Source organism: Bidens hawaiensis, unplaced genomic scaffold (assembly GCF_021521415.1).
Source record: "Bidens hawaiensis isolate Kalapana, Puna unplaced genomic scaffold, B.hawaiensis_p1.1 tig00018136_1, whole genome shotgun sequence".
NCBI lineage: Eukaryota > Viridiplantae > Streptophyta > Magnoliopsida > Asterales > Asteraceae > Bidens > Bidens hawaiensis.
This window is the reverse complement of record NW_027492741.1, coordinates 272,180-289,470: the sequence shown is the minus strand read 5'-3', so window position 1 is coordinate 289,470 and position 17,291 is coordinate 272,180. Positions and strand designations below refer to the sequence as shown.

The following is a 17,291-nucleotide window of genomic DNA, read 5'->3' as shown; positions in this document are numbered from 1 at the left end:
CAATACACGTGTTTAAGATATCTTTTACTTAATTTATATCAAGCGTTTCTTTAAATTAATACTATTTTTATTCTCATCATTAATGTGTTTCTTTATTTTATTTTACTCAAATTTTAGAAAACAATTTGAAAATAAATAATCTAATATGGTATGTATTGACAAAAAATAATCTTACATTTAAAATTTAAAAATTCTTGTCATCGGTTCAGCCTTTCAACTTTTTTTTTCTCAATGAACCTCCGTTAAAAAACACATAACGTCGTTAACTTTTTTTTCCGAATTTAAAACCGATTTGTAGGGCATTTGATCGAAGGAAAGATACAAGTCGACTGGTATAAAACTATCTCGAAACAGTGATTCAAATGACTTGATTTATTAATTAGAATTCAAACACCCGAATTGAATCACTATTTCGTCGTCATCGTTTCGAGATAAGTATTAAATCAGTCGAACATCGGTTTGAAATTAAGGAAAAAAAACTTAACAACGTTAGTGTTTTTTAATAGATGTCCATTGAGTATAAAAATAGTCAAAAGGTTCGACCGTTGACAAAAAAGTTTGAAGGATAGAGATTTTTATCGACCAGTACACAAAGTATTAGATTATTTAATTTTCCGAAATTTTTCATTTTAGAATAATTATATTTTGGTGCTATCAAACAAACTGACATGGCAAAAACAAACAAACACGAACCTCCCACATAGGCTTCCGAACCTAATCTCACTACACAAATATAAAAAATAAAAAAATATTTAACAATAAATAATTAAATAATTTCCATCATAAGATAAAGAGACACACATACGCATCACAAAATAAGTTCATGGCTTCATTTCCACAAAGTTAATATCATCTTCTTCTTCTTCTTTCTGTATATTCTTTCTTATAATTTATTATCTTTTGTTCCAATTTTATATAATGAAGCTCAACAAAATATTGATACTTATTATCACTAATATTATTATTATTCTTCATCAAATTCAACCTTCATATTCAATGCTACATCCAGTTGAGTTTCTAGCATTACAATCCATTAAGAAATCACTCCAAGACATGCCCGGTTCAACGTACCTTTCGTCGTGGGATTTCACTTCAAATCCCTGTAACTTCGCTGGCGTTTTCTGCGTCACAGAAAACGACAGCGAAAGAGTGGTTACTCTAAACCTGGGGGACCCACGTGCCAGCACACCTGGACTTGCTGGCAGGTTGGATCCCTCCATTGGAAAGTTAACAAAACTTGTTGAGTTTACCGTCGTCCCCGGGAGGATCATGGGCGATATCCCGGGGACGGTATCGGAGCTGAAACAACTCCGGTTTTTCGCCGTCAGCCGGAATTTTATCTCCGGTGAAATTCCGGCGGCGGTTGGGGGGCTCACCGAGCTACGAATGCTCGATTTGAGCTATAATCGGCTCACCGGAAATATTCCGTGGGGCGTCGGAAGCTTACCGGCGTTAACTAACGTTGTTATATGTCATAACCGGTTATCCGGTTCAATACCGGTTTTCAGCTCTCAAACCCTAACCCGGTTGGACCTCAAACATAATAACTTAACCGGTTCAATCCCACCCGGTTTTTTACCTAACTCGGTACAATATCTTTCTCTCTCATGGAACCGGTTTTTGGGTCGGGTAGATTATTTACTACCGCAACTAACCCGGTTGAATTATTTGGATTTAAGCTTTAACTTGTTCTCCGGTCCAGTCCCCGGTTCAGTTTTCGGTTTCCCGATCACGAGCCTCCAACTCCAACGGAACCTATTTTTGGGGCCGGTTCAACCATACAACGAGGTCGCGATCCAAACCGTTGATCTTAGTCATAACATGTTATATGGAGAAGTGTCGCCTTTGTTCTCGACCGTACAAAATCTTTACCTTAATAATAACCGGTTCACCGGTTCGGTCCCAAGGGTGTTAATGGACCGGTTATTGGATGGAACCATGAAGTTGTTGTATTTGCAACATAACTTTTTGACCGCGGTGCCGGTGGAGCCCACATCGGTGATACCGATGAGTAGTACGTTGTGTTTGCAGTATAAATGCGTGGTGCCACCGGTTCAGACCGAGTGTTCTGTTGAAGCCGGGACACAGAAGACCCGGCCCACGTCACAGTGCGCAAAGTTGAAAGGGTAAAAGTGGAAAGTACTCATATAGATTTTTTTTATTGTCTTATAATAATATTATAATATGATAATATATCATATATTGTATTAGTTAGTTATATAACACATACCGATACAATATATTATTGTATTATCTGATCACGTATCTTAAAGCTTATCTAATAATTTTATTAGTATGTTTTTAAATGTTTCAGTTTATTAACATGCATAAAGAAAAGAAATTTCAAATTTCTTTCATTTTGATGATTTAACATTTTAACGTATTCGTTCTGTCTTATAATTTTTATGGTTTTCGAGTTGAAGGTGTACTACTGGTGGCCTGTAATCGTGTATGTTTGTTGATGTGACGGTTTAACCATTCCGGGTTCATATATATTACAGTAATATTATTACTTCATATTGTTGATGGTGGTGGTTTGTATCTTTATCGTTTGCTTGTGATTAATCATGTTAATAAATATATATTTTTCTATGAAGAAACTAGTGTTGTAGTTGCAAGAACAATAACATGTTGAAATCAATGGTAGAATGATTAGTCATGTTAATAAAAAAAATATGTTATTTCATACTCATACTTTAAAGTAGAAAACGCAGAAAGCTTAATGTAAAATAGGAGGTTAAGGGTTCAATCATTGTATAGTGTAACATTTAGCCGTCCAGGGACGGGTGGTCGACCGACCCTGGCACGATACCCCCAATAAGCCCGAAATTTTTATTTGTTTTAATTATATATTTTTTTTTGAAAAAAATTATGTTTTCTTAATATTTAAACTCGATTACTCATCTAATTTAAGGCACAAAATTGTTTTCGCCTTTGAACCAAAATTTTTTCACGATTCTCAAAGACGTTCATGTAGTTGTTTAAAGAAAACGTTGAAAGCTGGTGTGACCTTGAAATATATAAATATAAAATATAACCGTGTATGTATATAATTATATAAATATGCTAGAAATGATCTTTTTAATTATGTACAGAGTTAAAAAACCTAAGTAACATTAACACTTACATATACAATTATAGTATTAATACAAATATGCCAAAAAATGATTTTTGTAATCACTTTCTCTTTAACAATAATATCCTATTTTCAACTGATAACATGTTAAAAAAACATAGATTTTGCGGAGTAAACCATGTGCGAGTTGGTAGCATGAAACATTATATGATTATATGTATGTGCCTTGTGTGCTGTTTGTTTTGTTGTTTTTCCTTTGTTTTGATATTTTTGTTTATATCTGACATTATTTTCGGGCTATATTTGCAATGGTTTTATATCAATAATTTTGATATTTTTGTTTAAAAGAACAGAAAGAAAATCCTAATTTGTTTAATATTTTATTAATTGTTTGTTATTTTTGAATTTTGTTTCTTTACATACACATTGTATGTCTATGTTCGTTAAAATACTTCATCCGTCTCATTAAAAATGTCTATATTTCTTTTTTATTTGTATCATTATAAATGTTCACTTTCAAAATTTATTAGTCAATTTCCAAATATATCCTTAAACACAAACAACTAACACTAATAAACAATATTAATTGACCCAATCTGTCACTGTTTGGCATGATCTAGTTATAAGGATTGTAACAGCATAAATATTTGTTATCGCTATTTTAAATGTCCGTTAGATAATTATAAATTGCGTGTTAAAACGTATAAATATAAAATTAAAAAGATATAATGACTAACCATTTTTGTACGGAATTTAAAAGCATGGTCTCTTCTATATGGAGATAGATATACACATATATAGAGTACTTTGTGTTCTTGTTTAGTTCCTAAAACATACATGTAAGGTTCTGAGTTAAGCAAAATCATTAATTGTTTTTTACTTTTGCTTCTTGATCAATTTGTGACGATTTATTTATGTTACTTTTGTGGTATGCAATTTAATTTTATAATTTATCAATTATAGACGGTGTTCTATTGCTTAAATTAGCGACGTATGTGATGACACAATGACTGTTAACTGTCAAATATATAATTCCTAAGTTACCAAACATATTTTATGACTTTAAGACTGTACGTGTAACACAATAAATATATTACAAGTTTTCTTAAACTATCATCGATAATAACTAAAAATCGATCAAACAATTCTCATTAATTTTTAGTCATTTTTACATGTACATTAATACGTATGACGTGTTTAGACGTACAAGTGTACAACTTGGTAAGCTCGGGTTTGAGTAAAACTTATTTTTACTTTTTTATGTGTACAATGTACCTATTCTCTTTTTTATTATTTTTTAAAATTTAAACTTATTTAATTTTCAGAAATAAAATCTTTAATATATATAAACGAAGACCTAAAAATCCTACGTGTCGCGATGTGGTCGCTTTCCCTTTTTTGGAGTCACCAGATTTGCTTGATTTTTAAATAGAAGCTTCTCATGCATTTGACCCGAATTCATGGGTATGGTCTCATCAAACCCATATATTTCTTAAACGGGTTATAACATCTCATTAAATTAAAAACTAATCTCACCAAATATTTGATATAAAAATCCTATAATGTAGGGATATACTAAAAATTAATATCTGATTTATTTAAAAAAAGATATATATTATTTATAATTAAAAAACCAAATTTATAATAAAAAAAATTAACGGGTCTTGGGTCTCATCAAACCTATATAGCTTTTAAATCGGGTTATAACATCTCATTTATTTGTGAAACAATTTATCATCAAACCATAAGTATATTATTAACTTTCATATAATAAAAAAATAAAAATTTAAAAATAAATAAATATTAGAAAAAAATAATATAAAACAACCCCTGTAATGCGGGGGATAAAAACTAGTAATGTATATAGAACGAGGCCACGAGGGGTTTATATTTCAGTTTAGAATATTTGCATGGTTTGAATATAGTGACTAGTCTCAAGTCTCAACTACTACTATGTTTGAATAAATTATTAAGATTTGAATAAATTAATAATAAATACAAAACTGGTTTTAAATAGGAAACTTAAAATAAAGAACATTGTAATATATGTTTACATATTTAATAGATATTATAGTAGTTAGAAAGATGATGTAAGCAGTTATATAACCGTCTTATAACGATTATATATTACAGTTAAAACAAAATGTACATACGTTTTTCATACGCCATTTACCTCTACATTATGCATATTTCATGACTCTTACTTAATATTCGTTTTTTTCTACATGTGTCGCAACGATCATATAATATGTGTTTCAGAAAAGAAGAATATTACTTCATAACTTTCGCGGCAATGGAAGGATGAAACTTCGAAGGTCCGTTATAACATTCTGTCTACGATAAATCTTGCCGCAAAATCTTAATAAATTAAATACACAAAAATTCTTGATTTAATAATTATGGTTTACATAAAAATAATAACTTCATAAATAATCCCATAAAAACTTAAGAAAAATAAGTATTCGAATACATGGGCCATAAAATCTAGAATTTGGGCCCCAATATCGGTCCAGTCCATGACAACTTTGTACGACTGTATTTCTGTACCAACTTTGAATATTATTCTAACCTTTTCACCAGGCATTTTGATTATTAAATGGTTTTTATAAAACAATGACTATTGACAAAAACTAACTTTTATATTATAATATAGATATAGTTGGGTTAATACATAAAACAGAATATTGTAAAAACTTAAATTCATGTAAGTTTTGCTATAACATAAAACACTAATGTAACCATTTACACCTCTCTTTTATGTTTAGTTTATATTCAACACAAAATTAGTTTTGTATTGAAACTAGTTTAGTGCGTCGGACAGGTTGGTAAAACTCAGAAGGTGGTAAAACCCAATCGTTGAGTTGGTAAGTCGACGTGAATTCGGTCGGTTTCGGTGACGTGCGTTATTGTATCGGAATTAAAACCAGAAATAAAACCCAAAAAATTATAAAAATTGAGATGGACCAATGTGGTGGCATCGGTCGGGTTGTAAAATTCACCAAACCCGAAGCTAGTTGGTCCAACTCATACAACTCGGTTTAGTCAGATTTTCGTTGTTTTTCACGTATTTATTGTGGGTTCACAGAGAATTTGGTAAACCGGAGTTTGACTAAACTTACTTCAGTTTTTTTTTATGGGTTATTCTTTTTTTTAATGATTTTTTTAATTTAATATTTATTTGGATTCTCAAAAATACATTAATGTATGTGGAACGCGGCCACAAGGGGTTCTTTTTTCAGCTTATAATATACTTGCAAGTTGCAAGGTTTGAATATAGTGGCACCTCAACTGCTACAGTTGAAAACATGTGCAAATTTAAACATTAAAATATATACTGTATCATACAGTATAATATTAAAATCTAGGTGTGACAAAGTGTATAGTATATACAAATACAAAACTTGTTAATTCATTAGGGGTCTAGGCTCGAGCTTAGCTCGTGTCGTCTTGAGAGAGCTTGATCGAGCTTGGTTCTTTTTTCTAAAGCTCGAGCTCGTCTCGACTTGTTTATTATTTATTAATTAGTTTAATACGTATTTTATCATTATTATATATTTTGAGAAAACCTTAACGAGCCAAAGCTTGGCTCGAGCTCGGTTATGTTGGGTTCGTAGGCCTTGTTGGCCCGGTTTATTATATGAAGTCAAAAGAGGAGACGGGTGTGGGCGGTCGGGCCCAAGCCCGGCCCGGTTTAGATTTCTTGCATAATAATTTACTAACCCTTGTTCAGTCTCTATATAAACAACATTATGTACTTGTAATATTGGTCACTCAATAAAGATATACCTAGTTGCCACCCGTGGACGTAGGTCAGTTTAGACCGAACCACGTTAAATCCTCGTGTTCGTTTACTGCTTTCGTGTGTGTGTTCAGTTTCGTGTGTGCGTTTAATCCTAACAAGTGGTATCAAAGCTTAGGTTCAGATCACGCGAAGAACACGTTGAACCAGCCGAGTCGCCGCCAAACCATCCAGCCGCCGCCACCCTACTGCGCTAGGGTTCCGCCGCCGCCTGCGGTTTTCCGATCGCCGTTAGGGTTTCCGCCGTCGTTTCGCCGCTACTAAACCCAGCCCGCGCGATCTGCGTTTTTTTGTTGGTTCCGTTTGAAAGCTGTAAGCATCGTATTGTTCGATTCCAGGTTGTCTCTTTTGTTTCCGCTAGTGGCGTTTGAACAGAGAAGAAAAGAAGGGTTTGTATTATTATTTTTCTCTTGAGATTCATGCCAGACAAGGAAAAACAATATTATTTTGTTGACAAGGGAGTTCAATGGCCACCAACTTTATCTAGATTGTTTAATTTTTGAGAGGGTCTAGCTTGTTTATTTTGTTGGGCCCGAGATCCATTTAAGCAAGGGTCGAGATTCTATTTTGCAAAGTACGAGTCAAGAATAGTTGAATCAAGATCCTATTTTTCGTTGAAGAACAGTTTTAAGTCAGAAGAAGCGTTAAAGAAACGGAGAACCAGTGCCAACCGCGTTTGTCAGGTTTTATCGTTTCAGTTTAAAGTTTCAGTTTCTGATTTTCAGTTCGATATTCCGCTGCGTATAAATAGGTTGATTTTTAACAGAGTTTAGTAGAACAGTTGATAAGTTCAGGCCCGTGCCATTGTTGTGTCTGTCTCTGTTTTTATCCAGTTTTTCGTTTTAGTCATTGTTATGGCAGAAGACGGAAAGGTTTCGATACAGAAGTTTGACGGACAGAAGTTCGGTTGGTGGAAGATGCAGATTGAGGCACTACTTTGTCAGAAAGACTTGGATGTAGTGTTTGAGGATGAAAAACCAGAAAAGTTGTCAGAAGCAGATTGGAAGAAGTTAGACAAGAAAGCTAGGGCTTGTATTACATTGTCGTTGTCGGAAGATGTGGCATTTAACGTCATGAAAGAAACCACAGCACGTGGTATGATGGAGGCGCTATCCAACATGTATGAGAAGCCTTCGGCAGCGAATAAAGTCTATCTTATCCGAGAGCTAGTGACAACAAGAATGAAAGAGGGTGGGTCAGTTACAACTCATATCAATAATCTTAATTCGATCTTGTCCCGCTTAGTGTCAGTTGACATTAAGTTTGATGATGAAGTTCAAGGCCTCTTGTTATTATCTTCTTCGCCCGACAGTTGGTCGCAAACAGTGACTGCAGTTTGTAGTTCGTCTACAAATATTACTTTCGATGGGATTCGAGATCTGATTCTGGGAGAAGATTCAAGACGCAGAAGTTCAGGTGAATCATCAGGCAATATGCTAGTCACAGAAGGTAGAGGTAGGGGAAAACAGCGAGGCAGTGGGAGCAGGAAGAGGAGTCAGTCTAAGACTCGTAAGGATATTGAATGTTGGGGTTGTAAAGAGAAAGGACACTTCAGGAATCAGTGTCTGAATGGTAAGAAAGAGGTGAACGTTACAGAAGACGACACAGATGACGGGGTCAGTAGTGATGAGGCTTTGGTTTGTAGTGTTGAGAGTAGCGTTGATGCTTGGGTGATGGATTCTGGTGCATCGTTTCATGCCACTCACTGTAGTGAAACGATGAAGAATCTTAAATTTGGGGATTTTGGAAAGGTTCGACTAGCGAATGATGATATTTTAGAGGTTACGGGTATGGGAGACGTTGATTTGATAACTTCAGCCGGTACTTCTTGGACTTTGAAAGACGTGAGGGTTATTCCAAGTTTGAAGAAACGTTTGATATCAGTTGGGCAGTTGGATGACCAAGGGCACGATGTTAAGTTCGGGAATGGGCAGTGGAAAGTAGTCAAAGGGAATCTCGTTGTTGCTCGTGGCAAGAAAATGGGTTCGTTGTATATGGTCGATATGTCACCGAAAGGAGTGGATCCAGTTTTGGTGAAAGACAAAGTCCGGTTCACAGAATCTCGTGGGCAGAAGAATGTTCGTTTTGCAAGTAACAAACCCAGAGCCAAAGTGAAGATTCAGGATGAACGAGCTAGGAAGGTTAAATCAGTTGGGGGACATCGTGACAGTGGGAGCACAGGTCGTGTTTCAGTTACAGTTCCAGGTCGACAGTGGATTAAGAAAACCAGTATTCCAGCTGTAAAAGTCTCTCCAATGAATTACTTGCTGAATATGGAGAGTGTTTGTTCTCAGGTTATCTCAGGATCCGGTAGTTCGTTACAGTGGGAGCCGGTAGGGACAGAGAACGGGTCAGGGGCAGTTTCAGCCATGACTGACGTGTTGGAGCTCCGGGGAGCTTCAACGGGCCTTCAGGTTAATTGATGAGAAGGCGGTGGCAACTAGAAGAAGTTTAATGTTCAGATTACAGAAGTACAATCAGGAGTGCAGACGAGAGTACTCAAGGCCTCCGAGTGGGAGATTGTTGGGTTCGTAGGCCTTGTTGGCCCGGTTTATTATATGAAGTCAAAAGAGGAGACGGGTGTGGGCGGTCGGGCCCAAGCCCGGCCCGGTTTAGATTTCTTGCATAATAATTTACTAACCCTAGTTCAGTCTCTATATAAACAACATTATGTACTTGTAATATTGGTCACTCAATAAAGATATACCTAGTTGCCACCCGTGGACGTAGGTCAGTTTAGACCGAACCACGTTAAATCCTCGTGTTCGTTTACTGCTTTCGTGTGTGTGTTCAGTTTCGTGTGTGCGTTTAATCCTAACAGGTTACGCTATGTGAAATTAATACACAGAAGTCCAAAATAGTTAAAAACTTAAAATACACTAGGAAGAGCCTTAACGATCTTTTATACAAGGCTCAAGCTCAGGCTCAATAACTAAACGAGCCTTTTGTAGGCTCATACTCGGCTAAAGCGTGATAAGGCTCAACTCATGTCGAGCTTCTTATCGGTTCGACTCAGGTAGCTTGACTCTTGCACCCCTAGTGTACACAAATGGGAATTAAATCATTCTCATTCATTAATCGATGATCCAGACATAGACATAATGGGAATAAAATCATTCTTAAACGGGTGTATACGTTGGGATAGATACGTATCAGGTTGAACGCGAGCTATACTACATACACACGCGAACATGTATATTTAGATACACCTGTGAAGAGAGAACTCAAAATATAAAGTTTATATACAATCTTCTTTAGAGAATATAATGAAACAAATTATACAAAGATTGGTGTATATGCACAACAACAAAGTCATTTCCTCAATTCATCTGTTAATTTATTTTTACTTACGAGTAAGAAAAACAAATTACAGATTATATTTTACAGATTTTTTTAATCAATATGCCTTATGTGGGACCAACTATTATGCACCGGAATCGGGTTCTCTCCGTTACCAGGAAATTCCCATTTTGCAATATCTCCATCAAATGAAGAACTAACCAGTGTCGGATAATAAGGATGCCAACTGCAGTCTCTAACTGTTGATTTATGGTGCACAAGTCTTGCAACCTGGGCCCCACTCACCTGAAAACCGTTTAATAAAACCCGTTATCACATAAACGGTCGATTCGTATTGTGTTTTATTGGTAACGGGTCTAGAAAATTAATCACAAATCAAACGGGTTGAACATGCAACATCGTTCAAAACATGCAACTGAAACGTAGTTCCGATCTTTCCATTTTTTTTACCCATTTCTTGGGTAAAGTCTCCCAACTATATTTGAAAATGACGAGCTAATGAATCCCCCTCTTTTTGCCATTGGACTTCCCAATCAAATTCATCGTAACACTCATAATGATCAACTTTACGAAGATCCCATTTTATTCCGGAAGCTCGTAGCATTGGTCCCGACAAACCCCAATTGATTGCTTCCTTTTCCGAATATTTTATGAAGTTTTATTTCCAATTCAAATTCAATCGAAAATAGAGACAAATGTAAATTTTGCTTATTAATTACTTTTTTTTGCTTATTGATTACTTTTCTTTATTTATTATTAGAAAGAATCTATATCTTATTATTTAAATTATGTTTTTAAAGCAATAGATGCAATATAATGATTTATTATTATTATTATTATTATTATTATTATTATTATTATTATCGGTTTTAGGAGCGTGAAACGTACCAAATCATAAACATAAACACAATAATCATGAGATCCAGTATAAATATTATTCTGGCCAGTACTGCAAAATAATAAACAAATAATCTGTTAAGGTCCATTATCATTTATCAATATAGCAAAACTTACATTATTATAATTATTATTTTATTGTAATAACATATGTTTTCCAGTTATTTAACACATGATCTGCATAACTAAAAAACTTAGTATAATTACCTGTATTCCGGTGAAAAATAGCAGCGTATAAGTGTACGCAATACCGAATGACCTTTATATGTGGCAACCGACTGATCACATGGATGCTTTACATCTCGGGCCCTGAGCGGGTAGTCCATCCATCTATAATCCCATTCATAGTTCCTAAACGCGGGAGTGCTGGAAAAGAATAAAAGAAAGTATTATATATTGTAATTATATGTATATATAATGTAATAATTTGAAAAACTCTTTAACAGCCTAGATAGAGCCTACTTTGAGATGATCATTATCGGCCTGTCAATTAACTGTCATGATCTTTATTCCCGCATTTTTTCGATAATTAACTGTTTATTTTTGATAATTAAGTGTTTATTAAAACGAAAGTCAAACGAGTTGACTAGATCAATGTTGTGGATCAATTTTAACATTCTAGCTGAAAAGTGTAAAATGACATTAAAGGACAGAAGCATAAGTATTAATTAGTTAAGTGATGATTAAAAAGGGTATGTAGGTAATTTTGCTTTCAAGAATTACGAGCTTGTATTTAAAAGCTACTTAAGAGAAGTCATAAAAAGATATATTGCATAACAATCAACTTTTAACTGAACTTTTGCTTATACACGTTTAAATTATAATGTTGTACAGATAATGCATGTGTTGGCAAATAAATGGATAATATCTATCATATTCACCTACCGAGTGACATTAGAGAACATTTTCCGGATATCCCAAAGCTTAATAGTCTGATCCTTTCCATTTGAAATGAAATAACGACCATCATTACGGCTGTCAAGAAATGTTATTCCTTCTAGATGCCCCATCAGGATTCCAGCTGGCTTACCTCTTGATTTCAAACAACGTCGATCCCAGACCTGAAAATTCAAAATTCTTAATAATAATCTTTCCATGTATCTTCCTAAAATAAGTATTAATGTTTCCATCCATTTAAGAAAACAAATCTGAGATTTAAGGATTTCCAAATGCGAAAAATATCTGTTATTAGTGACGAAGATGTAAAAACTGGTAAAGATTTACCTTACAGAGATTATCATCACTTCCAGAATATATTAGATGGCTGGTTTCATCAGCAAAGCACACACTGTTTACATCTGACTGCATCATGTAGCAAGTGAATATCCATAATAAGTTAGTACAGGTAACAATTTTGATTTTTGACTCATTGACTTATGCACATGCTGATTCAGGTTACATTATGGCACCTATAGTTGTAAGCGCACAATTATTTAAGTTGATGATTAACTGTTTTTAAATTCGATTCGTGTGAAAGAAAATCATTTATCAAGTCCTCATGAGTAGAGTCACCGCACATCATGCGTAATTTGGCAAGTCATCGAGGGTAGTTTATGGAAAGAGTTAATTATACATGTGAGTTTTAATTGGAAACAATACTTGTGTACAATAGACAAATAAAGATAAAGAATGTAGTGACTTACTAAAAGATAGTATTACCGTATGTGCTTGAATTTGAAGGGAAAGTTTGTTTGCTTCAATATCATAAACATAAATTGAATCATCACTACTTCCGGCTACAAGTTCTCTGCCATCGTTAGAAAATTTTACAGAAAATATTCCAAATGAATATCCCCCTTCATCATCACCAGAAAATTCTAAGACACCAAAACTAAACAAAATGCTTTATAAATTCATTATATAGTGTAATCCATGATCAAAATGCCACTTTATTGTAATCGTTTTGTACTTATAATATTAAAAAGGAAGCCTTTAGAATTTAGAGAGAGACAACTAGGCAAATAACGCAAAGTTATCATTTATTTCTCTTTTTCATGAGCAATTACTCACATAGTCAAGTGAATTTGTTATGACAAATTAATTTTTTGTTGTTATTTTATTTCTCGTAATAGTCCATTGTTTCCATGTACAATCACTTGTTTAAATAAGTTTCCAGACCCAAAGTGTTCTTTATACATCTGTGGTCACAAATTATACGTAAAAAGACATAAATAGAAACTAAATCAAATAAAATCATAAAGAAATAACACAAAAGTTCATGCCTGCAAAAAACATGTAGTACTGCTCACGAAACAATGTGGTTCATAAGTCATACCGTTACATTTGCATGAGACTCTGTTCCAGCAGATTCAATATTGACAATGTTGACAATAGGTGACATAGTCGCATAAACCTGCAAGCAGCAACATAATGGCTATGTCTTAAAGAACTACTAAATTCGAACAAACTGCTTTTATTAATTCATAATAAATTGATAGGCTATAACGTCTATTTAAAGAAAGAAAAAAAACTCACCAAGAAACGCTTATCTGGTGAAAGGGCTGTATCAGTAACCGTCCATCGCAAGCTTTTAGCAAGAATATTCTTCTGAAGTTTCCACCCCATTATAAACTTTAATATTACTTCCCTGTTAAATGAGATAAACTTTTACCAGTTTAGAACGTACAGTGGCTCCTCTATTATAGACAGTTTTAACCCTAATAAACTACAATATTCTTGTTCTTAGCACAGACATAACTCATTAATTTGTGTCTAAATTATGATAACTTTAAGAATACAACAAACAGGCAAGAATACCTGAAATGCAGCAACAAAAAGGGAACCATCATTTGAAAACTGTGAGACATAAGCCCGGGTAGTCAATTGGTCAACAATAGACGGACCTTTAACAGGCAAATATTTGTTTAGTATATGACAACGATCTGCTGCGGAAAACCGTCCTCGGCCCGAATAATTCCCTTCTCGACTCGCTAACATCTTCACAGGCGAAAATGTAACCTCATCTCTTCCAAGAACACGTTTTAACCTTTCATGAGGTGATGACCTCAGTTTTGTTAGTTGAGCAACTTCATGATCCAAATCAATCTGTGATGAAGACCGAGGACCGTCATTTTCATCACCAACGGGAGATGATTCACTATCAGAATAATCTGGATCTATTTCCAATCTACTTAGAGCATATCCCATGTCACCAATGGCAGTGTTCCAATGCCTAAAGAACATTTTAACATAAACGCTTTGTAAATGCTTCGTGTCTTAGAATAGCATAAAGCATCACACAATGCTCTTTCATATCATCTCTGGTTTTCAGCTTGCAAACCCTGCAAACAAATATACTGTATCATGTATTTAAATCTCAATTCTCAAATACCAATTGCCCCCTCTCCAAGATAGTGGTAATTCCAGATTCGAAGATGATTATATTAGATAGAATATACTGGTTAGGGTTTATTGTAAAGGTGAGCATAACACCGAATTGACCGAACCGAAAAAAAGCCGAACAGAAACTGACAGTTACTTCTTTGATCTGTTCAAAGGACGATTTCCCGATTCAATTTCGGTTAACCATATATCTATAACCGAACCAAACCATGCACACCCCTAACTGTTATATCACTGCCAAAGTTAGAAGATAATCAGATACAATTTAATTAGATTTCATTTGCAATCATCCTGATTTTACTCCTATAACAGTTGATCACTAATGCACAATTCCTCTACAGATTATGCATTCAATACAAAATCATTATAAACTGTGGTAGATTTCAACCTAGATTTCATATTTTCATACAATTGTAGAAATGTACAACACAATTTAACTTAATCTGCAACATCAAAAGTCAAAAACACTAGTATTTGATGTGAATTCGATAAACCTAAAGTCTAAAAATCATCTTAACCTAAGCTAATTCAGCGATTACTTATGCAATTAAAAGCTGAAACAGCATCATAACAGTTTATCATATCAAACCAAAGCTTCATAATCACGAAATCAACGAATTCCACGATCGAACCACAAACAATTAGCAATAAATGTATTCTAGGTCTATAAATGATAAACACGAAGCCTAAAAACTACGATATGAACTTACCGTAACGAACTACAGCATCGTCAACAAGACTAAACTGTAATTGAACAGAATTTGAAGAATATCGAATGAATTAAACAGCAAAAATTAACTCTATATCATCAATTCCACATGATTCAGCGGTTAATTATGCAATTAGAAGCTATAACAATATCATAACACTTAATCGTAACTAACCAAGGCCTCGCAACCACAAAATCAACGAGTTTGAAGATAAAATCACATTCAATTAGCGAGAAACACGAATTATATCATCACTAACGAATGAAAACTGTGATTGAACAGAATTTAAAGCCTAATCGAAATTACACAGTAAAAATTAAGTCTATATCATCAATACACATGATTCAGCGGTTAATTATTAGAAGCTATAACAGCATTATAACAGTTAATCGTAACTAAACGAAGCTTCGTAACCACAAAAACAATGAATTCAAAGATAAAATCACATTCAATTAGCGATAAATGTATTCTAGCGTTCTAGGTCTAGAAATAATAAACACGAAGCCCAAAAACTACGATATGAACTTATCGAAACAAATTACATCATCATCAACAAAACTAAACTAAACTGTAATTGAACAGAATTTGAAGCGTAATCAAATGAATTAAACAGTAGAAGTTAAGTCTAAATCATCAATTCCACAATAACCTGATTCAGCGGTTAATTATGCAATTAGAAGCTAGAACAACATCATAAGTATTCATAACAGTTCATCGTAACTACACGAAGCTTCGTAAGCACAACGAACTCGAATATCTGTATTCAATGTGAATTCGATAAACCTAAAAACTAAATCACCTTAACCTAAGCTGACTCAACAAACTAATTACACAATCAGAAGCTATAACAACATCACAACAGTTAATCATAACTAACCGAAGCTACGTAACCACGAAAACAACGAATTCGAAGATAAAATCATATTCAATTAGCGATACATGCATTATTCTAGGTCTACAAATGAATGAATGATAAGCACGAAGCCTAAACATAATAAAACTCCGATTGAACATAATTTGAAGCGTAATCGGATGAATTAACAGTATAAACTAAGTTTAAATCATCAATTACACAATAACCTGATTCATAAACAGTTAACTGTAACTAAACAGCAACGAATTCGAAGATCGAGTCATAAACAATTAGTGATAATAATCAAATGAAAACTGTGATTGAACGGAATTGAACGGTTACCTGAAGAAGCTCACTGGATATTATTATTATTATTATTATTATTATGAATAATAAAGCTGTTTGTGGTTTTATCTGAATTCAGTTACATGTTGCCTTTGAGGGGGACTATTATGTGTTTTTAGTTTTTGCTGGTATATTGGTTTTTATTAATTTATGCCGGTACCAACTAATAAATTGATTATTGATGGTTCCAACTTTTAACGTATTTGTTTCAAACGGTCCGTGACTAATGGAAACCTAACGTCATTAGTTACAGGTCGTCGGAAAAACGTTTTTGACCGGAAAGTCGCATATTTTGCTAGAAAACATCACCTGAACACCGTCACCAGCACCAATTGACTCACCGCCAACCAACCAACCACCACCACTTGAGTACCATCAACCGATTCTGACGATGGTTCTAAGGTTCCGGCGACCTCAATAATTGGGGCTTTTTTACTAGAAAAAGTTTCTACAGGTCCGATACAAAGTTATCAAGATGTTTTGGACGAAAATGTTGAGTTTTCGGGAAAAACATGTGAGTTTTTCGGCCAAAAACGTTTTTTCAGCGACCAGCAACTAACGGTTTTAGGATTTTGTTAGTCGTGGACTATTAGGAACAAATGCGTTAAAAGTTGGAATAGTCAACAGTCAATTCGTTAATTGGGACCGACAGTGACCAAAAGACGATAGTTGGGATTAATAAAAACCAATATTCCTTACAATGATAATAAGTGGTCGAGTTTGGATGAAAACGTGGGTGCGTGGTGAGCGGGGTCATCGGACCACTGTATATTTTTCGTTAGGGGGTTAATTTCTGACACGATCCGAAACCACTCGAGAACAAATATCATTGCGTACACGCTTTGATTCCACTATATCCCCGTACATATATATATTATGTTAATAGTCCCTTTTAGACCTGTCAACAAGCCTAACGAACACAAATAAGGGCATGTTCGTGCTCGTTCATTTAACTTTAAATGAACAAGA

General features: G+C 34.3%; 1 protein-coding gene and 1 pseudogene across 2 annotated transcripts; one reads left to right on the top strand and one right to left on the bottom strand.

The window, feature by feature from the left end:
- The first annotated feature begins 806 nt into the window (after positions 1–806).
- LOC143555477 (uncharacterized) lies at positions 807–2,304 on the top strand. The gene has a single exon (XM_077045014.1). It carries the CDS (start codon positions 919–921, stop codon positions 2,128–2,130), a length of 1,212 nt encoding a protein of 403 aa, XP_076901129.1. The 5' UTR covers positions 807–918; the 3' UTR covers positions 2,131–2,304.
- A 7,868-nt stretch (positions 2,305–10,172) lies between these two features.
- On the bottom strand, positions 10,173–16,404 carry LOC143555496 (LEC14B protein-like; annotated as a pseudogene). Its single transcript, XR_013139217.1, has 10 exons — positions 16,320–16,404; positions 13,830–14,353; positions 13,548–13,659; positions 13,322–13,425; positions 12,732–12,903; positions 12,297–12,374; positions 11,958–12,133; positions 11,280–11,438; positions 11,064–11,124; positions 10,173–10,460 (listed from the first exon to the last, which is right to left on the bottom strand). The product of XR_013139217.1 is annotated as an LEC14B protein-like (transcript).
- Positions 16,405–17,291: the final 887 nt, after the last annotated feature.